The sequence below is a fragment of the Narcine bancroftii genome, chromosome 1 (genome assembly GCF_036971445.1).
Source record: "Narcine bancroftii isolate sNarBan1 chromosome 1, sNarBan1.hap1, whole genome shotgun sequence".
Lineage (NCBI taxonomy): Eukaryota > Metazoa > Chordata > Chondrichthyes > Torpediniformes > Narcinidae > Narcine > Narcine bancroftii.
This window is the reverse complement of record NC_091469.1, coordinates 324,209,980-324,237,761: the sequence shown is the minus strand read 5'-3', so window position 1 is coordinate 324,237,761 and position 27,782 is coordinate 324,209,980. Positions and strand designations below refer to the sequence as shown.

Sequence of the window (27,782 nt, the reverse complement as noted above, 5' to 3'; positions counted from 1 at the left end):
TACCTGTCTTTACAACCCTCTCAGGCCATGAGTGAGTTACAGCTTTTGATGGCTCTCTTGACACAAGCATTTCTACTTTAAATACCCTCCAAATCTTAAACCCTTTGTTTTGAACCTATGTCTTCTGCTCATGCATCAGGCCCTGGGGATTTATCCACTTTTAAATCTGCTAAGATAGTGATTCTCAATTTTTTCTACCTACAAGCCATTTTGAATATTCTTTTACTTACTTCCGAACCACCTATAACAAACTCAGACCATTGCACTAAGATATTTGAACATCCTTAGAACCATAGAATGCTACAGCACAGAAAACCCAAGCATCCTCTCCCTAGTCCCACTGACCTGCTCCCATACCATAACATAACATTAACCATAGAGTCAATGTGGATAGGCTTTTTCTGCTGAGAGTGGGGGAGATTCAAACAAGAGGGCATGGACTGAGAGTAAAAGGGGGAAAGTTTAAGGGAAACGTAAGGGGAATTTCTTCACACAGGGTGGTGGGGGTATGGAATGAACTTCCTGGAGAGGTGGTAGAAGCGAGATCAATGTTAATATTCAAGGAAAGGTTGGATAGGTATATGGGCCAAATGCGGGTCAGTGGGAGAAGATGTTCGGCATGGAATAGTGGGCCCAAAATGGCCTGTTTGTGCTGTAAATGGTTATGTGATTATAACTCTCCAGTCCTCTCATATCCATGTACCTATCCAATTTACTCTTTAAAACAGGATCGAGCCCATATTCACCACATCAGATGGGAGCTTATTCCACACTCAAACTACCCTCTGAGTGAAAAACATCCCCCTAATGTTCCCCCAAACCTCTCCCCTTTCATATGACCTCTCCTATTTATCTCTCCCAATCTAAGTGTAAAAAGCCTATTCACTTCCACTCTATCTATACCTCTCATAATCTTTTAAACCTCATTCTTCACTCCAAGGAATAAAGTCCTAACCTGTTTAATCTTTCCCTGTTTCTCAACCCCTGAAGACCTGGCAACATTCTAGTAATTTTTTTTGTGTTAATTTCCACAGTTCCCTTCTTAGCAAACTCTCCTTCGTCCTCTGATTTGTTGAATGTTTTTCATTCTCATCCCAAATGTGCCCTATGCTTGTCTGTAATCTATTTATAAAATGCTTTGGAATTTTCCTTAATCTTGCCCACCATAGCCATTTGGTGTAACATCTTTGCCCTCGTAATCACTTGTTTTAAGTACTCCATGTACCTTCTTTACTGCCTTAGGGCACATCCTGCTTTCAATTCTCTAAACATGCCATGAGTTACCATTTTTTTGTTATCTAGCCCTGTTGACATCCAGGTTGAGCTTGTACTTCATGATGCTTGCAATTCACTTTTGCCAGATCCTGAGTTAATGAAATCAGTCTTCCACCAATTTAACATCACCTCTCTTAACCTTCTTCATAACAAACTTGGAGTTTTGGTCACTGAAATATTCTCCCAAAGATTGGATCCAGTATTGCCCCCTCTGTGGTAGGATGATCTTTGTATGGATCAAAAAGCTATCTTGGATCCGCTTTAAAAAAAAATTTGCCCTCTCTTAAACTGGTCACTCCATTTAATATTGAGGAAGTTGTATTTCCCAATCATTGTTTTACTTTCTTACATATTTGTTTCCTTCTCTCACACCCAAGATCTATAGCAGACCCTCCTGTTTCTAATTTTCACCCTCTATCCACATCTTGCAAGATAATTTCTCCACTGCTGAAATGGACTCCTTCATCAATACCACAACCTCATTTTTATTCTCTCCCGGGCCTTTTTGTTCTGCTTAAAGATCATATAGCTTACAATAATGGACTGTTAGTCCTACCTATCTTTTAACTGTGTGTCTGATAACTGCATTGTATTTCTGTATCATTAGCCATCCCCTGTAACTCTGTTTGTACAGCAAATGAATTTGGTGACATTCAAACACACAATATAATAATTATGCCGATAATTAATTATTCAGCACCTTAGATTGTTGTTTCGGAGATTAATTCAAATCCCTGTGCTGCAGAAAAAGAATTTAAACAATTATCAGTGAGTAAGACCAGTGACGAGGAAAAATGCACAATTTTCATTTGTGTCCTTATAAGAAATCTGATTCCTTTCTTCACCTGCAAGTGATATAGTACCTATGGACCATATTTTAACACAATAAAGATGTGCATCTCCCAATTCAAGTGTTTCTCATGAGTAACAATAGATTTTTGCCCAAATTGGGAAGTTGAGCAGCAAGCCAAACAGGCAACATACTGATGTGGTAGCGTAATGGCACTGATTTACCACAGCTTACAAAGAATACACTCACTTGGTTTTTTTCAGCCCTCTATGAAGTTGACTTTCTTTATTAACCACGAGACACAACATTGCATTCTTCAACTCCAAACACCACCCAGACAAACCCCTCTGACCTTCCCATTGCTCACTACCACACAGATGATCCTGATGCTCTCAATCTACTCCTCCTGCGGCTGAAATCCATCATCCATATTGTTAGAGTTCTGTGTTGTGTATTGACCTATGTGTTGTGTGGTTTTATGCTTAAAAAGTGACAGTTTGCCTTTGAGAGCCAAGGTGAAGTTGGACTCCAGAGAGTGGGAGACGGACTGAGCATGTGCAGAAAATGATCTTAAAAATTTCTGGACTTGGACGATAAACCACCACTGGGGGTGCTGTGGATTGGAAGAAGGCCCAGAGCATGAGTCATGGTCTGGAGGACAGTTTAGAATGTTGGGCATTTTAAAAGGGATGAACATTTCAAAGGTAGCCGTAAGGATCTGGTCCAAGCCAGTGGTTCCTCTCTCTGCAAACAACACAAGAAGACAACTTCGAATGTTGTTTTCTTTTTTTTTCTCTCTCTCAAAGATCTTTTGGCTTCAGTTTACTAAACAAACTGAATTTTGTTCATGATCTTTGCTTCGGTTGAGATCGAAGTTTTGTGTGTTTTGTGTTTAAGTTTTTCTGTGGGCTGGTTGAAAATATATCTTAGACTTAATTACATATGTTATATTTAGGCTGGGGAATTTATTAGTTTTACATTGTTATAGTAACCAGTGGGCATTGTTATAAAAGGGGGGGGGATTTTGAATTAAAATTTGAAGGTGAATTTTTTGTTAATAAAGTAATTGTTTATCTTTGTGGTTGGTCGTTTGATCTTGTAACAATATACTGATGTTTAAACCACTTGTGCATGCATGCTATTAGTCTAGCGCATTGCTTTGCTTACATCATCTGTGGCCACCAGCACCACTCCTGAGAAAGGTAAGTATTCAGCCATGACAGTAGTAATCACAGAAATTCATCTTTCGGCCACTTCCCAAGCCCAAGACTCCGCATCAGAATCCAACCAGTGGAACTGACTAATTGGAGATGGCTTCACAGACTTGTGTGGTTAAAATAGACTCCCTGAAGACTCATGAAAACTGCACAAGTAAGGGCTCAGAAGCTACCTGCTCATTATCAACCTCTGCAACTTTCCAAAATCTAATGAATTAATACAGAATCTCCAGAGGGATTTTGGGGTACAGGTCCATCGTTCCTTAAAAATAGCAGCTAAAACCAATAGAGTAATAAAGATGTATGGCAGGCTTGCTTTCATTAGTTGGGGTATTGAGTATTAAAATTTATCAATTCGTATTACATCAACATGAAACATTTGGAGTAATGTGTGCAATTTGATTGGATAAGGATGTGAAGACTTGTGAGAGGATGCAGAGAGGTTCACCAGAATGTTATCCATTCTGAAGTGGGAGGATGAGCAACCAGATATCGTAGTCTATGTTGATACCAATTATATAGGTAGGAGTAAGAGTGAGGTCCTGAAGAGGGAGTTAAGAAAGGAAGCAGAAAAGCAGTACCTAGAGGGAGTAATCTTGGGATTACTGCCTGTGCACATGCCATTGAGGGTAGGAATAGATGTTTGTGGCAGATGAATGCATGACTGAAGAGTTGATGTAGGTGGCAGGGGTTCAAATTTGCAGATCATTGGGATCTCTTGTGGAAAAGGTATGAACTGCACAAATAGGACAGGCTTATCTGAACTGGAGAGGGACCAATAAGGTAGTCGTAGTGGGCAGGTTTGCTAGAGCTGTTGGGGAGTATTTAAAGTAGTTTGGCAGGGGGATGGGAACCAGAATGTGACTGCAGAGAATAGCAGAAGGTGGAAAGGATGTTACAATGTGTTGTGGGTTTGTGAGGAAGGACAGGTAGGAAAGTTGGAGTCAGTTGGAGGGTTTAAAATGTGTCTATTTCAATGCAAGGAGTATTAGCAATAAAGGAAATTAAGTTTAAATTTAGACATACAGCACAGTAACTGGCTATTTTGGCTCATGAGTCCATGCCACCCAATCACATCCAATTAACCTACACCCCTGGAACGTTTTGAACGGTGGAAGGAAACTGGAGCCCCTGGGGGAAACCCACACAGACATGGGGAGAACGTACAAATTCCTTACAGACAGTGCAGGATGAACCTGGAGCATTGATCAGTACGTGGTATTGCAATGTTGTGGCTGTTACAGAGACTCGGCTAACACAAGGACAGGATTAGATGATGCAGATATCAGGGTTTAGATGTTTTAAAATGGATAAGTTGGGAGGTAAAAGAGTGGGGAGGGGGGTGGCGGAGTAGCATGACTGGACAGTAATAGTATCATGGTTGTAGAAAGGGAGGATGCTGTTGAGAGAGTGTCTATTGAGTCAGTGTGGGTGGAAGTCAGAAATAGGAAGGGAGCAATCACTGTGCTGGGAATGGTCAAAAGGACCCCAAATAGCCCTCGGGACACAGAGGAACGAATAGATTTTGGAATAGTGCAAAACTAACCAGTTTGTTCCAAAATATTGACTGACACCACCTTACTGCAAAAGAGATGGATGGGGCACATTTTGACAGGTCTGTCCAAGAAGGATTCCTGACACAGTATGTGGGCCAGCTAACTAGAGGAGGGGCCATGCTAGATCTTGAACTGAGTAATCAACCTGGTCGGTTGACAGACCTCTCAGTGGGAGAACATTTCAGCGACAGTGACCACAACTCCTAACCTTTTGTGGACGTCAGCCTGTGCCTCTGAAATGAAATCAGAGTAGAACACACAGTAAAATATCACTCTAAAGCATACACATCTTCACTTCAGTAATAGTCAATTACTGTCCACGCTGCTGAAGATCCAGCTGCGCTGGGTGGGTCACGTCTCCAGAATGGAGGACCATCGCCTTCCCAAGATCGTGTTATATGGCCAGCTCTCCACTGGCCTCTGTGATAGAGGTGCACCAAAGAAGAGGCACAAGGACTGCCTAAAGAAATCTCTTGGTGCCTGCCACATTGACCAGTGGGCTGATATCGCCTCAAACCGTGCATCTTGGCGCCTCACAGTTCGGCGAGCAGCAACCTCCTTTGAAGAAGACCACAGAGCCCACCTCACTGACAAAAGGCAAAGGAGGAAAAACCCAACCCCAACCAACCAATTTTTCCCTGCAACCGCTGCAACCGTGTCTGCCTGTCCCGCATCGGACTTGTCAGCCACAAACGAGCCTGCAGCTGACGTGGACATTATCCCTCCATAAATCTTCGTCCGCGAAGCCAAGCCAAAGAGAAGAAGAGTCAATTCCTATATGGGAAGTAAGTCGGGCTAATCAGGAGAGGTCAATTTCTCTCACCTCTCTGAAGCCTTCAGTTCTCACTCCAAAGATAGAGATTTCATTCTATATTTAAACAACTTCAAATGGGTAAGGGGTAGAAGTGACCCCCCACCTTTGCATTACATAATTTTATCATAAAAATCCATGTTCTCAGCTCTGTTTTCTGGTGTTTATCTTACACAAAAGAATGGTATGTGTTTTTGTCTGGTGAATAATCAACATTACCTTGAAGGATACAATTTTAATGATGTTTATGCAAGCCATTGCTTATCTCTGTCTTAGCAAGGACTACAACCTGTTTTCTACAGAGTTTGCAAAACTAGTTCTGCCATTTTATGGTACACTGTGATTCAGCCATTTTATAATTATAAGCTGCTTTCTAATTCTAACAGCAAAAGATTGAACTATTAAAATATAAACTATACTTCCACATTTCCTCCTTTTTTCATTTGATGATAACTTACAGTGGGAGAAAGGCCAATACCTGTGCCAGTATGGTTGTAGAGCAAGCCTTCATGCAGGTAACAGCAGCACAGAAGGCAAGCAATACTGCGGCTAGTATTGCAATTATAGCATGACCCCCATGATCCTCCTAATATCCACTTTGGCAAGCAAACCACCCATCCTGTTCCACGAGACCCTATCTAAAACTGTCTAACTGATCATGGATATCCAGTATTGCCTTGGTGATGCACTCATCTCTTACAATGGCTCATACACCACCTGGGAGCTAACTGGTAATCCATCACGTATCGATTTTGTTGTCCAAAAAGTTTCAATTTCACCAGCTCTCAATTAACAGCCTCCAGACCTTTCATAGTCTCATTGCCACAGATGAGATGATTGTGATTCTTTGTAGCCACATCCCTGCCAATTCTCCATTGAATATGGAGTACTTCCCATCCAACATCGGACCCTAGGTTTTTTGGACTATGATGGCTGCACAGAGTTCCTTTGTCACTCCATGAGCGATGATCCGTCTTTTAGCTTGAGTGTTCTCAGGGCATGGGACTACTTGAGGACATAACATCCCTATAGCAAATAAGGTGGGGAGTCGGTTTCCTGTAATGGCAGTAGTAAAAGTTCCATTAAAAAGAAATACATATCCTTTAACCAATAACAGGTGCTGGGGTTTCAAAATATGTCATGTTTCAACAGAGAGCACCATATGCAGGTCGGTGTGTGGTCTGCTGTTCTCCACATTTATTTTTCTTACTTTCACTTTTTGTAGTCTGTTCTGTCTCAAATTCATTCTATCACTTTCTGTATAGGGCAAGGACTGGGTCTTGAGGGGATTCCTCCCGTTGAGTTGGTTAGAATAGGGAATAGCTATAAACATTTATCTTACCAACATGTAAGTAAGAAACACTTAAAAAGGTATAATGATTCTGCCAAAAATTCCTCTTTTCAGTCATAGCTCTGATATTCAGTTCAAATGTCAAGGTGAGAAGAGGCATAACAATAAAGTTCTTGTGTTATAGGTTGCCCAGTTTTTCCTCAGTCTGTTATAATAAGTCATACTGTCTTGGATGGGCCTTTGTCCTTAAGTCTATTTGGTTTACCTAGAGAGGCTGTTCTTCATGCTTTACTGCAGTCAGTGTTATTAACAGGATCCAGCATGTTCTCATTTTTTTCTGATTCCAATTCTTTACCAGAACATAATTTTCAGGTTTGACGCTAGGATATTTACCACTTCAATCTGTTGGATCACCCTCCTTGGATGTACTTGTTGTACCTGTGAATACATCTCATTAACGATTTAATTAGATGATTCAAATATTTGCTTATGTCATCGCCTAATGATAATAAATCCATTGTAGTGGCAGCAACACTGCTACTGAAAGAACACACAACCAGACGGGTTGAGCTCTGAGCAGAACTGATTTATTGCAGGCTGCTGGGCTGGACTTGTACTCCCAGCCCAGACCTGACCGAGAACCACACTGAGGGGTGCCGACATCACCCAGGCGTCACGTGGTTCCCCAGCACGGGCTTCTGAACCCTGTGCTGAGAAGAAGGGGAAAGCCCCGACGGTGCCATTTTGGCCGGCTGCCCCGCTGCGTGGATTACAATCGGGGCTGGTTTGCCTGCCAAGTGGCATTCCGCCAAACAGCCCCCCCCACCCCCAGAACCGGCGCAAATGTCTTTTTTAGCTGGGTGCCCTTGCTTCTTGGGCTGGGCCACAATCACTGGTTTGGTGGGGTCGAGGTGTGCTGACTTCAGCCTTTCTACAGTAAACAGTTCCCGCCTGCTGCTGATGTCCAGCATGAACGTAGACCCTGAACGCTGGACAACCTTGTACGCCCCCTCGTAAGGTCTCTGCAGAGGTGCCGCGGACAGGCCCTGCTGAATAAAAACTTACTCTGTGGAAAGCAGCTTGCTGGGGACATGAGATGGCCGTATGCTTTGTCTGGGCAGCGGTGGGGGTGCGAAGGAGTTCAAGCGGGCCCGGTGGTGGGGAAGCAGGTCATGTGGCGACTGCTGGGGTTTGTGAGGCCCGTTGATGAACTCAACAGGCAGTGCCACCACTGCGCTGTAGACCAGCTCAGCTGATGACGCCTGCAGATCTTCCTTGGGTGTGGAGCGGATGCCCAGGAGTACCCAAGGCAGTTCGTCCACCCAGTCATGACCAGTGAGGTGGGCCATAAATGCCGACTTAAGATGGCAGTGCAGACGCTCAACCAGCCCATTGGCCTGTGGTGCAGTGTAGCTTGATCCCTAACCTGTTGGCGAGCTGTGCCAGAGCGCAGAAGTGAACTGGGCGCCCCGATCGCTGGTGAGGTGATTCGGAACACTGAAATGGGCGACCCAACCATGCAACAGCACTCGGGAGCAGGAGTCCATGGAGATGTCCGGCATCAGGATGGCCTCGGGCCAACGTGTGGCGCGGTCCACCACTGTGAACAGGTAATGGTTACCCTGGGAAATGGGTAAGGGACTGACTATGTCCACGTGAATGTGGCTGAACTGCTCTTGGACGTGCTCAAACTCTTGCACGGGTGACCTGGTGTGCCTGTGTACCTTGGACATATGACAATGGGTGCATGTTCTGGCCCAGCCCACGATCTGCTTGTGCAGCCCATGCCAGACGAACCGTTCTGCTACCATCCGGACCATGGACCTAATGGACGGATGCAAAAGGTCGTGGATGTTATGGAAGACTTGCCTGCGCCACTGCTGGGGAACCACTGGCCACGGGGTCCCCACGGAGACATCACACAGAACGGTGCTTTCGCCGCTTGGAGTCGGGAGGTCTTGGAACCGCAGGCCTATGATTGCAGTCCTGAAGGCTCGCGTCTGCTCGTCGGACTTCTGGTCCCGGGTGAACTGGTTGAAGTCGAGGCCGGGTGACAGCGCGCAGATGGCCAAATGCGAGAGTGTATTGGCGACCATGTTGTCCTTCCCTGCCTTGTGCCGAATGTCAGTGGTAAACTCTGACATGAAGGAGAGGTGATGCTGCTGGTGGGCCGACCAGGGGTCCTTCGCTATCACAAATGCCTGGGTGAGGGGTTTGTGGTCAGTGAAGATGGTAAAAGTCCTCCCTTCCAAGAAATAGCAGAAATGCCGCACCAGTAACTCACAGTCAAAAGCGCTATACTTGCGCTCTGGTGGGCGGAAAAGCTAGCTGAAGAATGCCAGCGGCTTCCATTGTCCGTTCACCTGCTGCTCCAGGACGGCACCAACGGCTGTGGCAAGGACATCAACGGAGAGCACCATATGCAGGTCGGTATGCGGGTGGGCAAGCATGGTAGCCTTTGTGAGGGTGTCCGTGGTGGCCTCTAATGCACTGCAGCCCTCTGGGGTCCAGGTGAGCATTTTGAGCTTGGCTGCGATGAGGGTTAATAGCACACAGCTCCCGGGATGAATTGGTTGTAGAAGTTGACCATACCTGCGAACTCTTGCAGCCACTTGAGGTTGTCCGGACATGGGAACTTCTTGATAGCGGCAACCTTTGTAGCGGTGGGCGTGGCTCCCTTGGCTGTGATGGTATGGCCCAGGAACTGCATGGACTCTCCCAAATTGGCACTTGGCTGGGTTGATGGTGAGGTTGAAGTTGGCCATCTGGGAGAAGAGGGTGCGCAGGTGGGCCTTGTGTTGTGCCCGATCCCTGCTGGCAAAGAGGATGTCGTCCAAGTAAATGAAGACGAAATCCAGGTCCCTGCCCACTGAGTCCATGAGGCGCTGGAAGGTCTGAGCAGTGTTCTTGAGCCTGAACGGCAAGTGAAGGAATTCGAACCACCCGAAGGGGGTGATGATGGGTGTCTTGGGCTTGTCCTCAGGGTGCACCGGCATTTGGTGATACCCCCGCACCGGGTCAACCTTAGAGAAAACCCTCGTACCATGCAGATTGGCCGTAAAGTCCTAGATGTAAGGGATGGGGTAACAGTCAGGATCTGTCGCCTCGTTGTGCTGACGATAGTCTCCGCAGGGTCGCCAGCTGCTGGAGGCTTTTGGGACCAGGTGGAATGGCGAGGCCCACAGGCTGTCAGACTACCAAATGATCCCCAGCTCCAACAGATGCGAAAACACCTCCTTTGCCACCTGGAGCTTGTCAGGTGGGAGCTGGCGTGCCTTGACGTGAACTGGTGGACCCTGTGGTGGAAAACACCGTGGCGCAGTGAGGCAGCGGAGAACTGTGGCTTGAGGAGGGTTGGAAACTCGTCTAGGATTCGCTGGAACTCATCTCTGGGCGTGCTGATCGTGGCCATCTGTGGCTGCTCTGTGTGGGAGGCGTCGAGGTAAATGGCCTGAAAAGTACGGGTGTCCACCAGGCACCTACCCCGAATGTTGACCAGAAGCCCTTGGGCAAGGAGGAAGTCGGCACCCAGGATGGCGGTCGGAAGGGATGAGATGGTGAACCTCCACAAGATCTTTCGTTCGCTGATCTGGAAGTGGACTGTCTTGTCTCCATACATCCAGATCTCTATTGCGTTGGCCACACGGAGGGGAAGTCCTCTAGGTTGGTTCCTGGATTCGATGGCCTTGGCTGGGATGATGCTGATCTGGGCCCCAGTGTTGACGAGGAACCGCTGGCCTCTGACTGAGTCCCGCAGGTAGAGGAGGCTGTGGTCCTTGGTCAGCCGCCACAGCCATTAACAGCAGACAGCCTGGTCGTTTCCCTGGAACGAGCAGGGCTGACAACACTTCCGAGCCTTGACTCCCCAGCGCTGGTGGTAGAAGCAGATGTCTGGAGCGGATGCCGTGCCCCTGGTTATGCTCTTGGCCCCTGCATGGGCCGGATGCTATACCGCAGCAGTACAAGCGGGCTTGGCTTGGTCATGCCCGTGCCTCGTGACCTGCTGGACCGCTGAGCCTTCCGGGAATCGCTCGAGCCATAGCTCTTGGGCCTTCTGAGCAACCTTCCTTGGGCTGGTAACAGCCGGTTGTCCTCGGGCAGATGGTTGAGGAAAATGCGCTTGAAGAGTGTGCAGTTGGTGTGATCACCCATGAGCGCGAGCATCTCGTCCATCAGCTCCATCGGGGACCTGTCCCCCAAGGCATCGAGGTGCAGCATCCGAGTGGTATGCTGGCGCCTGGATAGTCCGAGGGATCTGGTGAGCACTCGCTTGATGGTCTCATATTTGTCTTCAGCGGGTGAGTGGTGAATGAGGTGCAGCATGAATTTGGCGTTGGCCTGGTCCAAGGGGAAACCCCTGATGGTGCCATTTTGGCCGGCTGCCCCGTCGCGTGGATTACAATCAGGGCTGGTTCGCCTGCCTAGTGGCATGCTACCACACCATCCCTACTGACATTGCGAGCTTTGCTCCTCAAGCTGTTCCTTGACCGTATCTACAGCAGATAGCCCTGACTTATCCTGCAGTGTCATCCACATTTTAACAATCCTTGGGGTAGCACTTTTTAGCTAATCTTAGCCCTGTTTCTTCACTCAATTTCACCAGCTTAGTGGGTTTTTTAATGTTTCATTTGCACATTCCACTATTCCTCTCCTTGTACAATTCTTAATTTATCTTGACTACAAAGTGAGGACCATTATTTGAACTCCAGTCCTCAGGCAGTCCATAGCTGGGAATTATTTCTCTTAACAAAATTTTAAACTAATAATCAAAGCAGTAAAGCATAATCTTAACTAACAATTAAGGCAGTATTGTCTTTAAATAAAAAGAGAAATGGCTAATTATAAACACGAAAAACGGCCTCCAGGCAAGATTTCAATTCTGACACCATACATACCTGCTGGCATGGTGTCCCTTTACCTAAAATTTTGATGCCACCGTGTCTGCAGTGAGGAATTTATAGCAAGATATTTATCAATCCCTCCTTGCCAATGTGGGTATCATTGTGTACACAATCAAGTACCAAAAATATCAAGTACTGTACACATGTTTGGCCAGCCAGAATAATCTTATAACTGAGTATTTGATTCCAGAACTTGCTGTTTGCATTTTTTTGGTTGTTTATTCTCTCTATCTATTGCTGATTTGCTGCATTTCAATGCATTCAGATATTGTATGATCTTAATTTTCAATTTAACCACTTATTGATTGCATTGCCTTTGGTGGTTTTCAGGAACACTGGGTTAACTTGTGATTGAGCTGAAGCGGCTGTTATAAACTGTCCCTTCACTGTTTATTCAGAAAGAGATAAACTGCTTGAAAATAGAACGGACTTGCCTGATATGGGGATGCAGCATAACATAACTTCAGGGGGATGCCCCTGCCCTGCTAATTTCATTAACCCCTATAAATAGCAGGGCGTGTGACAGAAATCCAGAAACTGAATTATGAATCACCCCTGCTGGAGAATTCCAGTACCTAATGCAATTTTTTGACCTGTACTGCTTAATTATATACATGCAATAATTGACTAAGAAGGAATGGTAGGAGTGACATGTCACTAATTTTGAAAAAATAGGCACAAAGAAAGGCACAGAAATGCATCATCTGTCAGCAAAATAATCCTGGTAAAGAAATTAAGTGCCCGCGGGAAAGACATGAATGCCTATCATTTGAGTGTATATAGATTGATTTTATAGAATTAAGTACGTAACTATAAATATTGTTATTGATTTACCTGGAACAATAAAGAATAAGTTGTCAGAAGAAACTGGGTTGAATTGGATCAAGGTATTGCTGTTAGCTTTATTTGAAATGCATATAACCCGTACAACAGTTCAGGGCTTAAATACTAAGACTGACATGATGTTACTTTAGATTTACGTGCGTTGTGACAAAATATGTACAGCAACTAACCAAAGCACTGTCAGTTCAACACACAAGTGTAAGAGATGCAAAGGCATCCCGAGGAGCCTCCTCCAAACTGATGGCTACATGGTTTGATGTTGAACAATTCCTGATAATCATGATGACCTAAGCACTCCAATTTTCTTTAAGCGGAGGACTCTTTAAGCATTAAGATATAAACTATACTTCCACATTTTAGCATGTGATGGTTAAGGAAAGGAGTAGATAAAATAATAGTGTAATTGGGGAAGAGCTAATTACGATGGGGTGAGGCAGGAACTAGGGAGAGTAAAATGGGAACAGATGCTCTAGGCAGAAAGCATGGAACTCGTGTGGAGGATATTTATGGACCACTTGCATGGGTTTGTTCCACTGAAACAGGGCAAAGATGGTCAGAGAAGGAACCATGGTTGACAAAAGTTTGACAGCTAGTGAAGAGGAAGAAGAAAGCATTTATTAGGGAAGTTAAAAACAGGAAGGGCTCATGAGAATTATATGGGAGCCAGGAAGGGACTTGAGGGAGAGCTCAAGAGGCCATGTGAAGGCCTTGGCAAGTAAGATTAAAGAAAACCCTAAGCCATTCTATGCATATGTAAAGAACAGGAGGATAATGAATGGAAGTAGGGCCACGCAGAGGAGGTTGGGGAAGTCCTAAATAAATACTTCAGTATTTAACAGAGGGAAGACCTTTGTCAAGGTGAGATCAGAATAGAACAAGTTTGTGCTGGACCATGTTGAGATTAAGAAAGAGGAAGTGCTGGATTTAAGCACACCAGGATTGAGAATTCCCTGAGACTGGGCGAGATTTATTCCAGGTTGCTGTTGGAAGGGAGGGGAGAGGTTTGCGGGGGCGTTGGCAATGGTCTTTGCATCCTTGGCCATTGGAGAGGTAGTGGAGTATTGTGATTGAGTCAACAAATCTGAGTCATTCAACACGCTACAATTTTATTAACAAAAATTTCAACGGTTGGAGCAAATGCTGCCACCAGAAATCCTCAGCATCGACCCACAGTCAGCTACTTCCCAGAGTGATTTCAGGCACTGGGTGAAGTGCTTCGAGGCATACCTGAAGCGATCAGACCCCATCGTGGAGAAAGTCACAGAAACTACTAGTCCTGATATCCATGGTGTCCATGAGGGTCTACAAAAACATTCAGGATGTGACCTCCTACACGGCTGCCATGAACGTGCTGAAGGGACTCTATGAGTGGCCTGTGAATAAGGACTATGCCAGGCACATGCTGACGACCAGGAGGCAGCAGCCCGATGAGTCTTGCAGAGCCTACCTTCAGGCACTGAGGTTACTGGGTAGAGCTTGTGCGTGCACCGACAAAAATGCAGCAGGGATCACTGACGACCTCATCCAGGATGCTTGTGTGGCTGGGGTCTGATCCAATGAAGTGAGGCAACGATTACTGAAGCATGGAGGAAACAGCCTGGTGGAAACAATTCAAATTGCTGTAACGATGGAGACTGCAGCCCTAAGCATAGACACCTATACACAGGGCTGGGCCCCCGTTACGATGTGAGTAAAACGCCTGCATTTAACACAGCCTCCCCACGCTCCATTGATGGCCTTGCCACCGCCACACTACCGACACTGCCCCGAAGTGCTACTTTCTGTGGGAGGGAGAAGTACAATAGTTCCCTGTGCCCTGCGAGGAAGGTCTGATGCCAGAAGTGTGGAAAGAACGGCCACTTTGCCACCGTCTGTTGGTCCAAAATGGCCACTGCCAAGCACAGTGCCTCGTGCGAGGCCCAACCGCCTTCCCCAAATTCAAATTACTTGTCCTTGGAACTCTCATCCAATGAGAGTGAGGAATCGATGTCACGACGCAAGCACCATGCATGGAAGGCACCGCTGTGACGCTGATCCCTGACGTGGCTCCCCACCCAATGGGACCTTCAAGTCAGCAGGCCCCGATGAACTGCCTGCACATTGACTGCTGCCACCTCCACAGCTCACCGCCAATTCCGACCGAGACTCTGCACCGGAAGACCCCTTCGGCCCGCCTGCACCACGAGTGTTACCGTCGACTCCAGCCAAATGCTGCAGCCTCTGCAACTCCCCGCCAACGGGCCACCCAGTTTCATGACATCACTGCGCGAGTGTAGCGCTACCAGGCCGAGGCCCCACGACAGTCCGCCCCTATTCCAATGACGTGAGCATCCACCGGACAGCACTCCAGTGACGAATGGCGTCATCACGCCAGTCTTCACAGTCACCAGCTCAGGCAGCAGACCCAATCCCTGGATCGGTTGGTGCATCAGTGACATTAAACCAGGACCAGCTGCACACCCAAGCTAAGGCTATGGAAACGATTAAGGTGAACAGCCAGTATGCTAACTGTCTGTTTGATTCAGGTTCGTTGGAGAGCTTCATTCACCCAGTCCTGGTCCAACAATGTGCACTGGGAGTTCACCCGACAGACTAGAAGGTCTCACTGGCCACAAGAGCCCACTCAATGGGCATCAAGGGGTATTGTGTGGTGACCTTGAAAGTTCAGGGCATCAAATTTACAGGGTTTAAGCTGCTGGTCCTATCTCATTTATGTGCGCCTGTGTTGTTGGGGTTGGATTTCCCATGTCATTTTAAATCAGCGTCACTGCATTACGGGGGTCTCCACTCTCTGCCTGCCACCACTCCACCCTGGAGACCTCCTGCCAGTGACAGCCCACACTAGTCCCTGTGCCCCAACGCTCCACTTGTAGCTTCTCCACCCTCCAGGTCGCTCCTCCAGCACTCTTTGCCAACCTCACCCTTGGCTGGAAACTGATTGTCACTAAAAGTCCGCAGTAGAGCTTCAGGGACAGGAAATTTATTAAAAATGAGTGCGTAGACTATTGGATGAGGTCATCATCGAGCCCAGCGCAAGTCCCTGGAGGGCACAGGTGGTAGTTGTGAAGAATGGGGAGAAGCTGCGGATGGTGGTTGACTACAGCGAAATGGTCAACTGCTTCATGCTCTTGGACGCTTACCCTCTTCCTCGAATCACGGATGTAGTGAATCAGATTGGCCACTGACTGCTCTTTCACGGCCTTCAAAGTGAAATGGGCTTTTGTATAAATTCCTCAGGATCCCCTTTGGTATCACAAATGGCGTCGCGGTCTTTCAGCGAGAGATGGACAGGATGGTAGACCAGAACGGCCTAACAGCTACAATCCCGTATCTGGATAATGTCACCATCTGTGGCTACGACCCGCAGCACCACGACGCCAACCTTGAGAAATTCTTCCAAACAGCGAGATGGCTGAATCTGACCTACAATTTCGAGAAGTGTGTCTTCCGGACTACGTGCCTCACAATTCTAGGTTGTGTGGTGGAAAACGGGGTGGTAAAACCAGATCCTGACCGCATGCGCCCTGCATTGGACCTTCCACCGCCCCAAATCCAGAAGGCACTCAAACACTGCCTGGGTTTTTTTCTATTGCGTCCAATGGGTCCCACAGTACGCTGACGAGGCATGGCCATTAATTAAGTCCACCTCCTTCCCCTTGTCAACGGAAGCCAGATCGGCCTTTGACTGCATCAAGTCGGACATCGGCACAGCCACTCTGCATGCCGTAGACGAATCCATCTCCTACCAGGTGGAGAGTGACATGTCCGACTTTGCACTGGCAGCCACCTTAAACCAGGCTGTTAGGCCTGTTGCCTTCTTTTCTAGGGCCCAGAAATCCGACACTCCTCTGTTGAAAAGGAGGTCCAGACCATCGTAGAGGCTATACATCGTTGGGAGACACTACCTCGTTGGCAGGCGCTTTACACTGCTGACCGACTAACGCGTGGTCTCATTTATGTTTATCAGCAACCAGCGGGGTAAATCAAAAATTACATGATTGCCAGGTGGAGAATCGAACTCTCTACCTTGAACTACGACATTCTGTACCGGCCTGGCAAACTCAATGACCTGCTTGATGCCCTTTCCTGTGGGACATGTGCCAGTGTACAACTGAACAGACTGCAGAGACTCCATGAAGAACTCTGTCACCCGGGGGGTCACCAGGTTCACCCACTTTGTAAAAAGCCTGCAACCTGCCCTATACAGTCAAGGAGATCGACACCATGACCTGAGCCTGCCCAGTATGCACTGAGTGCAAGCCCAACTTTTTCCGGCACAAGAAGTCCCACGTCATTACAGTCACCCAGCCCTTTGAACGTCTCAGTGTGGACTTCAAGGGGCCCCTACCGTCGACGAACCGTAACATGTACATTCTCACGGTGATCGAGTACTCCTGCTTCCTGTTCGCTATCCCCTGCCCGGACATAACCGCCTCCTCAGTCATAAATGCACTGCACAGCATCTTCACCATTTTCAGGTACCCCAGTTACATCCATAGTGACCGGAGGTCCTCGTTTATGAGCGCGAAGCTGAGGCAGTACCTTCTGGAGTGTGGTTTTGCTTCGAGCAGGACCATTAGCTACAACCCGTGCGGTAACGGACAAGTCGAAAGGGAGAATGCTACTGTCTGGAAAGCGATCACGCTTTCCCTCCGGTCCAAAGACCTCCCCACCACTCGCTGGAAGGATGTCCTCCCAAGTGCCCTACACTCCATTAGGTCCCTATTATGCACTGCCACCAACGTATATTCTCGTTCCCACGGAAATCAGAATCAGGAACGACCACACGAGCTTGGCTGACGGTCCCTGGACCTGTCCTGCTTGTGACGTCATGTCTGCTACTTGAAAAACGACCCCCAAGTTGACCGGGTACCGCTGTTGCACACAAACCTGCACTATGCCTATATCGAGTACCCGGACGGACGGATGGGAGGACACAGTCTCGGTAAGGGACCTGGTCAAAGCCGGGTCTAACATTGTCACGTTCCAACCTGACCTCCATCCAATCCTCCCTTGGGTTACATGCCAGGACAACTGGATCAACAACACCTCGTGGATGACAACGGCAGCAGATCTGACCAGCCCAAGGCCAATGATGACTGTGGGCTAGGCACAACTCTGCCCACACCTGGGGACCCCAGCAATGATACTCCGCCAGCTACCCCAATCCCAGCGCCACAGCGATCACGTCGGACAATCAGGCCTCCTGACCATTACAGCCCATGAACAGTACATGCTATTTCCCCCTTCCCCCTTTTTTCTTTTTTTTTTCAGTTCCTAAAGAAGGAGTACAGGATACTATCACCAATGTATATATTTACATAGAGTAATAGTGATTGGCTGAGAGCCATAGCCATGCCTACTGGCAGGTCATAAAGGGCTGCTCCTAACCAGACCCAGGTCAGTCTGGACTGGTCGACCTTGATGCACTACAGTCCAGTCTTTTGTTAATAAAAGCCTTGGTTTGAGTCATCAAGTCTTTTGAGTCATTTGATGCGCTACAAGGATTGAAGAATGGCAAATGTGGTTCCCTTGTTTAAATAACGAACCGTAACATGTACATTCCTTTGACCAGGTCCCTTACCGAGACTGTGTCCTCCCATCCGTCCGGGTACTCGATATAGGCATAGTGCAGGTTTGTGTGCAACAGCGGTACCCGGTCAACTTGGGGGTCGTTTTTCAAGTAGCAGACATGACGTCACAAGCAGGACAGGTCCAGGGACCGTCAGCCAAGCTCGTGTGGTCGTTCCTGATTCTGATTTCCGTGGGAACGAGAATCCTGGGAATTGTAGACCAGTGAGTCTTACTTGAGTGGTGAGCAAACACTGGGAGAGGATTCTTAAGGACCAGATTTTTACGAGCATTTAGGGAAGTAGAATCTTCGAATAGATAAGATGGCTTTTTGAGGAGAAGGATATACTTCACTAGCATAATTGAGGTTTTTTTGAGGAGGTAACATATGAAATTATTGTATGTAGGGTGATAGATCTGGTGTATCTGGATTTTAGTCAGGCATTTGACAAAGTCTCCCATGAGAGCCTTGTTCAGAAAGTCATGAGGCACGGGATCCATGGAACCTTGGCTATGTGGATTCAGAATTTGTTTGCCTACAGAAAGTAGTGGATGGAAAGTATTTTGCCTGGAGGTCAGTGACTAGTGGAGTCTGTAGGGATCTGTTCTGGGTTCCCTGCTCTTTGGCAAATTTTATAAATGACCTGGATAGAGGGTTGGGTCAGCATTTTGTGAATGATATGAAGGTTGGAGGAGTTTTTAAATACAGCACAGTAACAGGCCATTTTGGCCCACAAGCCCATGCTGCCCAATTTTCACCCAATTAACCTATACCCCTGATACAGTTTGAATGGTGGGAGGAAACTCGAACCCCCGGGGGGAAAACCCATGCAGACACTGGGAGAACATACAAACTTCTTGCAGCATGAGATTTGAACCCTGGTCCCGATTGCTGATGCTGTAAATGCGTTGTGGTAATAGCTATGCCGATTGTGATGCCATTGTGAATAGTGTTAAAGGTTGCCAAAGTTTACAACATGATATAGATAGGACGCAGTTGGGCGGAAAAGTGGTAAATGGAGTTCAATCTGGAACAGTGTAAAGAGATGCATTTTGGAAGGTCAAACAAGGCAGAATACATTGTTAATGGTAGGATACAGCAGCATGGAAGAACAGGGGGATCTTGGGGTCCAAATCCATAAATCTCTCAAGATTGCCACACGGGTTGATAGGATAGTTGAGAAGGTCTGTGGTATGCTGGGCTTCAATAGACAAGGGATTGAGTTCAGGGGTCATGAGGTAATGTTGCAGCTCTATAAACCTCTGGTAAGAGCACACTTAGAATATTGTGTTCAGGTCACTTCATTACAGGAAAGATGTGGAAGCTCTGGAAAGGGTTCAGTGGAGATTTACCAGGATGTTGCCAGGATTGAAAAATGCATCTTATGAGGCAAGGTTAGCAGATGCTTTTCTCTTTGGAGTGAAGAAGGATGAGAGGTGACTTGAGGTCTACCAAATTGAGGGCATGGACAAGTAGACAGCTAGCACCTTTTTCCCAGGGCAGCAATAGCAAACACCAGAGAACATCTGTACAAAGTGAAAGGAGGTAAGTTAAGGTGAGACAACGGGGGTAAGTTTTTTTTTAAGAGTTGTGGCTGCTTGGAATGCCTTGCCAGTGGTGGTAGTGGAGGCTGGAACAATGGGGACATTTAAGACTCTTAGATAGGCACATGGATGAAGGAAAAAGAGGGTTATGAGGTAGGGAGGGTTTTTTTTGGTGGGTTTTCATAGGTTGGCACAACACCATGGGACAAAGGCCTGTACTATGCTATAATGTTCTACATTAGAGAATATTGACTAGAAGGAGAGGTTGGACAAACTTGGATTGTTTATTTTCTGGAATTCCATAGGTTAATGGAAAACCTGATGTAAGCCTCTCATAATTTTATAAGCTTATACAGGGTAGATAATCAGGGTCATTTTCAGGGTAGAAATAACAAATGCTAGGGGGCATGGCTTCACTGGGAAGGATGGTGGTGGTGGGGGGGAGAGTTTGAGAGATATGCAAGGAAAGATGTTGGTTTTCAGAGTGTAGTGGATGCCTGGAATGTGCTGACAGGAGGGATGGTAGGTGTTGATACGATAGTGACATTTAAGAGCCATTTGAACAGTCATATAAACTTGAAGGGAATGGAGGGATATCAATTATGTAGGCAGACGGAATTAGTTTAATTTGGCATTGTGGTTAGCATATACTTCAGTGTTTAACATTTGGGGTGCCTTGGTAGAATTATCACTGAATAACATATTATATTCTGCTTGGGTGTACTTGAGGGTGAGGAGAGAACGAAGAAGAGATAAACTTGTTCACAATGTCACGTACCAGCTGAAGATGTATTTGTACATGTCAGTACTGGTCAGAGTGATCATAACATGCTTCTTGCTGAGATGTTCTATTTTCTCGCTGTTACCACTCTGTGTTTTATACCACACCCACCATGTCAAATGTGTTAGATTCAGAAAAGTTCTAGTGGCTAAAGATGTGGAGAAAACACAGCAGATGTGTAACTTTCCATAACACAATACCATTGTCATAACCCTAAGTTGATGAAGAGTATAGAAGAACATACCCATTGTCATAAATGCCTAATTTGTCTCATAATGTGGTCCCTGTCTGCTCCCAAATCCTCCAACTTCTAGTGCAATTGCAGCGCATGTTCATGTGCCAAATAGTAGAAGTACAGGTACACGATCCTTTATCTGGACATCTAAAACCTGGAAAGCTCCAAAATCTGGCAAGTGGGGACCGGCAGTCGAGGGAGGCGGCTGAGGGACCGTGGTTGGGGAAGACGGCTAGGTGACTGGAAGGGGGTGGGTGTGGATACGGCAGCACAATTTGGGTGGGCTTTCCGAAATCCGGAAAAACCGGAAATTCAGAACACACTGTCCCCCAAGGGTTCCGGATAAAGGATCCATGTACCTGTAGTATATCATAACTAAGCAGTGTCACATCCGAAAGTTAACCATATTAAAGGAATTTACTTTAAGCCTTTTCTATGTTTGTTTAGTTGGAGCAAATAATCATTGACCCTAACAGACTGCAAAAGAACAGATGGATCAGATCAAAGTCCTGTGCTTGGTCATGCCCAGTTATGAATAGATAGCTAAAAGAAAGGAGAGATGCCACAAACAACTAAAGTGACACCAAGCCATGGCTAATTACTCTCTACTGGTCCTTTCCTACCTGCTTTCAAGCATATTGTGTTCTCAACCCAATTGTTATATGCACAAAACTATCCATGAGATCTTTCCTGTTTCATAAGAATGATCTCTAATTACAAAGCTCAATTTTTTTTAGAAAAACATCATCAAAATAGCTGAAAATATTGAACAAACCAAGTAGCAGCTGAAAGGGAAAGTTAGGATAAGATTTTTGATATTTTAACATTGTATTCACCACCACTTTCATCTTGCTTGTCTATCAGTTTAATATGCTACGAAGAGAAGTAATAATTTATTAATTGACCCTTTATTTGGTAACAATACTTCTAGTAGCCTTCTACATAGGTTATCTTTATTCAAAACAAGGTGACTCCTGATGCAGAAGATGACTCTGCTTCATTTGGAAAGAGCATTTTAATTCATAGAGTTGAAATCTATAATCATTACTCCCCTCTCATGCTCAATAACAGTTCTTGTCGATCTTGCTGTGAAAGTATTGAAGGTACTGTTATTTTGTGCTCTGTTTCATAGGTCATTGAAAATTTCAACCAAGATGCTGCTCATTGTTTTCTTGGGCAGTGTTTTTCATTGGATCACCAGATTAAAATGTCAAATAAAATACTTTTATTACTTTTCTCTGTTTAGTTTAGTGAAGAACTAATATATTTAATACAATTATGATGAAAAGCAACAATAAAAATAACAAAATTTTAACCTATGATTTCACTTTGCACTATATATTACAATGAACATCGGTATCTGAAATTTTAAGAATGTAATAATTCTAATCAAGCTAAGAGGAAATATGGCCTAATTCCACAAGTCTACACATGATTTCTCTTGTGCAAAGAATATTTCTGTGTTTTCCTTGTCTTTATATAAAAAAAAGCTTATTGTTTGAATGAAGTAATGTGATTTGCTTATTGTTTTAATTGAATGAAGTAATGGAATTTGCTTAGTGTTTTGTATAATGTAATCTGACCTTGAATGAGACTGTGGACAATACTATGAATTGTTACCTATTCTAGAAACTGCTTGAACGAACTCGGGCTCGGCGAGAGAATCTGCAGAAGAAAATGGCAGAGAGACCCACAAATGTAGTTCGGCAAATTGGTAAAAGATCCAGGGAACCTCTTTCTGAGGCCAACAACCAGCCATTGGAAGACACTGAAAAAGGTAGGGGCTTCTTTGCTAGATATTTGATTTGGAGGATGTCCTGTGGTCTTTGTTTGAATTGTAACAGCAATCATTTGTTTGAAGAAGTGGTAACTAGTTTCTCTTTGTATACTTAATATCCGATTTGCAGGAATTTGCCTTTTTACTAATTGTGTTCAGTGTTCTTGCAATATTAAATGACAATGACTCAGTATCATCTGGTATCATGGTTTACTGACTGATTCACACAATACTTAATTTATGTAATATCCTTGCAACGATGAAATTCTAAATGAGCACGGATTCAAGAATGCTAAAGTGATGGGCAACTATTTGGATAGAGCATTCAGTTCTTTATATCATTAAAAAGAAATCCCCCATGCAGAGGTATTACTTGAACCATGCAAAATATCAAAAAATTTACAATGGGAATCATCTACTCCTCACCTCACCAAAAAAAATTGCATTTTATGATTCTGTGAGCTTTTTCACGTTTTTAAGATTTGCTTTCCTCTGGATAAAGATCTGTGTGGAAAAGAGCAAATTTATAATTTGGAATTGTACATTTCCACTGACTAGGAAAGGCATTCCAAATTGTTGTTTTTCTGATCTGAAGGAGCATTTAAGGCACCAATTAACATTAGAAAGCAAGGATCTGCCAGGGAATCGCTCACTAGCAACTAAATCCCCATTATCCGGCACCTGTGAGGATCGTGGATGCCAGAAATGCAAATATTCCACTTGACTGAGACTCACTCTTACAATCCCAAACTAATACACCTTCATGAGGAATATACCATTTAAAAGACAAGGCTGTGCAAAATATAAAGTAATTTGAAACAAAAAACAGTATTGTAGTCTTTAAATCTGGAAAGTACATTTTAATCAAGTATTTCCCATAACTTACAAAATTTAAATTCGAACTCTGGTTACTGCAGCTGTAACAGTGTTGTGCAGCTGTCATAATGAACCCCCCTCTCCCATTTTCAAACAAACCTTATTAATATACCTAATAAAGGTATAGACTCTTACTAGACTGCGATAGGGAGACACTTTGGGAGCATCGACCCAAAGGTGAACGGCATTGACCGGCTCTTTATTTTGTTGTCTTGGTCAGACCCTTGGTGCAACCTGACTCACCTCCATGCAAGTGTCCCAGTCAGGCCTTTAGCACACCTTCCTTTAAATTTGAACCACTGGTGCTGTAACAGTGTTGTACAAGCTGCTATGTTAACTGCGCTGCCATCATAATTAACTCCCTCTCCCCCAGTTTACAGATAAAGCCTTACTATTAATAATGTACTAATAAAGATAAACACTCTTACCAGGCAGTTATAGAGACTCATTGAGAGAATTGCCCCAGCCGCGAGAGGCATTGGTTGGCTCTTCATCCTGGGTGCTGCCATCTATTCAAACGTAACTTTATTGAAACTTCATTCAAACAGCTGCTGCAGGTGGGGCACGACCTGGGTGCTCTGGTGACTGAATGTTTTCACCCAAGGGTTTGTGTTGCTTTGGAGAACATTTTGTTTTTATAATTTTAAAATTTTATTTAAACTGTAATTTAAAACTTTTTTAAAAAAAAAAAATCCTTTTTGTGCTGGTTATTTGAGTTTTCCGTTGATTGAATGATTGATAATGTGAATTTTACTTATTTCAATCCTATTTTACACAATTGACTTGTCAGTTGTTGACGTAACAAAGCTAACTTAAAAAGAAGCCAATGCAGATTTAGAAAGGAGAAGCCCTGTCTAAGCAACCTCCTTCACTGCCATTGTGATATATGAACTTTTATAAATTCCCTCTCAAAATCTTGAGTTCCACATAAGAGAAACAGTAAAGCTGAATTTGGAGATTATGGAATTGGGTGGTGGTGGTAGAGAACAGCTGGTGCTAACTATAGAAGTCAAGAGAGTGGTAGAAGAGCTGGATAAGGAATTGGTGTCGGACACTGCTGTTTCAAATTTATAATTATTCACATAGATTCAGAAACCCAATACAGCCTAGTTTTTAATCTCTCAAGTGTGAAACAAAGTATCCTATTATACCCCCACAGCTGTATTTTTCGAGTTGGAACTGTTGATTTTGAGCTCCAAGCCAACTGAATGAAAGAAACATTGTTTTGTGTTTAAAAATGTAAACTGTATTGTGATGGCATGTTAGTGAAAAGTGACTTTTTAACCAGTTTTTTTTTTACTGCCAGCAACACAATTCAGTCAGTCACATATTTGCTTGATATGTTGAAATACAAATATGAAGGGGGGCAAATTTTTTTCCTATTAGAATCACAAATTTAGAGGCATGTAAGACAAAGTAAAAGAAAGATACAAGATAGAACAATGGTGATTTGCAGGTTTAGATATTCCTTTTTCTGGGGGGGGGGGGCAGTGGGACTCTGCTAGTCAGCATTTAATACAAGACCAACTTCTATTGGTTTTCCTGAAGTGACCAAAAGGATGGGGAAAAGGATGTCATCTCTTTTTGGGACCAGAAAAGTAATATTCCTGATTTGCATTGGATTGTGAGAAGAAAAAAGTGTTGAAGGGAGATCGGAGTGGTAGATGATGGAATGTTCTTTTCATTTCGTAAACATAAAAAGTAAATGACTGTGGCCGTGTTGACACATATATTTAGTTTCTGTGATACAAATTTAAAAATATTAGCTCCAAAAAGAAAGCTTAACTTTTGGTATAATTAATTTTGCAAAAATTATGACTGGCAATATTTAACAATAATGGGCATTTTCTCCACATGGGTATTGATTGAAGGTTTTTGGACAGGCTCTGGGGGGGGGGGGTGAAAAAAGACTAGCCTTTGACAATTATTAAAGAAATAACAATGCCAACACATTTAAATCATAATTTATACTTGGATGTGTATCCTGTTTTCATGCTAACATTTATTGTATATTCTTGGTGGTAATTCTTTTACAAAACTTTACAGACGTACTAAAATGTAACCTTTTTGTATTTAGCAAAAATATCAACCAAGCCTTCTCCATCTAAAAAACGCTGTTCAGATAAAGTGGAAACCCCAGTTCAAGAAGCAGAAAACAAAGAGCCGAAAACTCCCATGATCAATTCTGTGGCACAATCTCCACCTCTGATCAATTCTGCTGCACATTCTCCACCTGAGACAACTTCTATTGCACAAACTTCAAGTCAATTGAAGCCATTAATTGGGGAGCAGGAAGAGCTAAAGATGAACCAAGATCCAGTCCCAGTTACATCGTTGAAGAGTAAGATGCAAAGATTGGCAAAGCAGTTACATGAATGGGAATCTGAAGGTATCAACTAATTGTGTTGGAATATGATTATTAATTTAAATGGTTTGTTTTTTGCTTTCCTTTTAAACTAATTCTTTGTTTAAACAGTCAGAATTATAATACTGAAATTAACAGGCCTTTTGCACCTAAATTTTCAATAATTACTTGCATTTGAATAGTACCTTTGGTACTGAAAAATATTCCCAGATGCCTCACAAAAGCATTAAATAAAAAATTAAGACCAAATGTATGCAAAGAGATAATGGGTCAAATAACCAAGCCTGGTCAAGGTGGTAGGCTTTAATGAGTGTCTTAAATATTTTCTTTGTAGCTTATTTTTCCACCTATATTAGTGTCATCATCAAATATGGACTCATTCCATTAATTAATAAAGATCACATAATTGAGGAGACTACAGCAGTTATATCCTAATCTGAAGAAGACTGCTCCTTCTGTATGAAAGCCACTTCAGTCCATACTAATAACCACTGTCAAAGACTAGAGATAATAATTTTTTGTGGTTCTAATTTCAATTTTGACCCAAAGTATTTTCTTAGTAATATTTTCTTGATCATTAATGTCTCCATTGACACCCAACTATAACCTAAGGCATAAGTTGGTCAATACAGCTGTTGAAACTCACTACACTGAAGAGAACCATCTGTTCCCTGAACTATGCTAACCCCTATAACTATAGTGTTGCTCTTTTATCCACCCACTTCAGTGGCTCCATGTGCCATTGTGCTATGGGCAGTTTGCACATTTTTCCAACAGTCCACAAGAGGGAGCAAAGACCTTGTACCTAGTAAATAAAGGTAAAGGCTGAGTCCCCACCAGAGCTGCTTTCTAGATCCACATGCTTATTTTGGGTAGTCATGGGCTTCTGCCTACTGATCAAATTTGAGATAATTTATAGCACATAGCATATTACAGGCCCTTTGGCCCATGATGTTATGCCTATCTATCTATACCTACAAAAAAAAGTCCTGACAATGTAACCCTCTATTTTCCTTTCATCCATGAGTCTGAGTCTCTTAAATGCTATCCTCCACTTGTTCTTTTTTTCTTTGGCTTGGCTTCGCAGACGAAGATTTATGGAGGGGTAAATGTCCACGTCGGCTGCAGGCTCGTTTGTGGCTGACAAGTCCACCCCGGCAATGCATTCCAGGCAACCAGAATGGTTTAAAAAAAAAAAAAAAAATTACCCCTGATTTCTTCCCTACACTTTCCGCCCTTCACTTCGTTCAGATGTTCTCTGGTGTTTGCAACTCTCGCCCTTGGAAAAGGGTGCTGGCTGCCTACCTTATCCATGCCTCTTATAATTTTTTAGATCTCTTAAGTCACCTCTCTTCCTTCTTCACTCCAAAGTGAAAAGGTAACCTTGCCTCATAAGACACATTTTCCAATCCAGGCAGCATCCGGTAAATCTCTCTGTACCCTCTTGATAGCTTCTTGTAATGAAGTGACGAGAATTGAACACAATATTCTAAATGTTGTGTCACCAGAGATTTGTAGAGCTGCAATATTACCTCATGATACCTGAACTCAACCCCTTGACTAAAGAAGTCCAGCATACCCTAGACCTTCTTAACTATCCGATCAACCTGTATGGCAATCTTGAGAGATTATTCCCTTCTTTCCTGATATGTTGCATTGTTGAAAGTATGGACTACAGGTCATCAACACTGAATCAAAGTTCCTGCTTGCTGCAGATTTAGTCTCTGTAAACCACAATGGAGTCTACCAGCTTCCACAAGTTGCAAACCACAACACTTCACCTGGTCAACCACCTGTCTTATTTAATGAACTGATTTGAATGTATTTATTTTAAGCACACACTCCTTAGCCATACTACCATCTCCTGATACAAATCTCTTTGCCAATCTGAAGAGACTGGGAAGGAATATCCACCAGTCACCTACTTGGTGTTCTATAATGTCATATA

The 27,782-nt window shown here is 44.3% G+C and overlaps 1 protein-coding gene across 1 annotated transcript in view; it reads left to right on the top strand.

Annotated features, from left to right (window-relative positions):
- Positions 1-27,782, top strand: part of anln (anillin, actin binding protein) — a 113,404-nt gene that overhangs the window by 9,033 nt on the left and 76,589 nt on the right. Inside the window, exons 2-3 of the mRNA XM_069907500.1 lie at positions 22,446-22,593; positions 25,547-25,858. Coding sequence (XP_069763601.1) covers positions 22,446-22,593; positions 25,547-25,858 — 460 coding nt within the window. The remainder of the gene's footprint in view (positions 1-22,445; positions 22,594-25,546; positions 25,859-27,782) is intronic.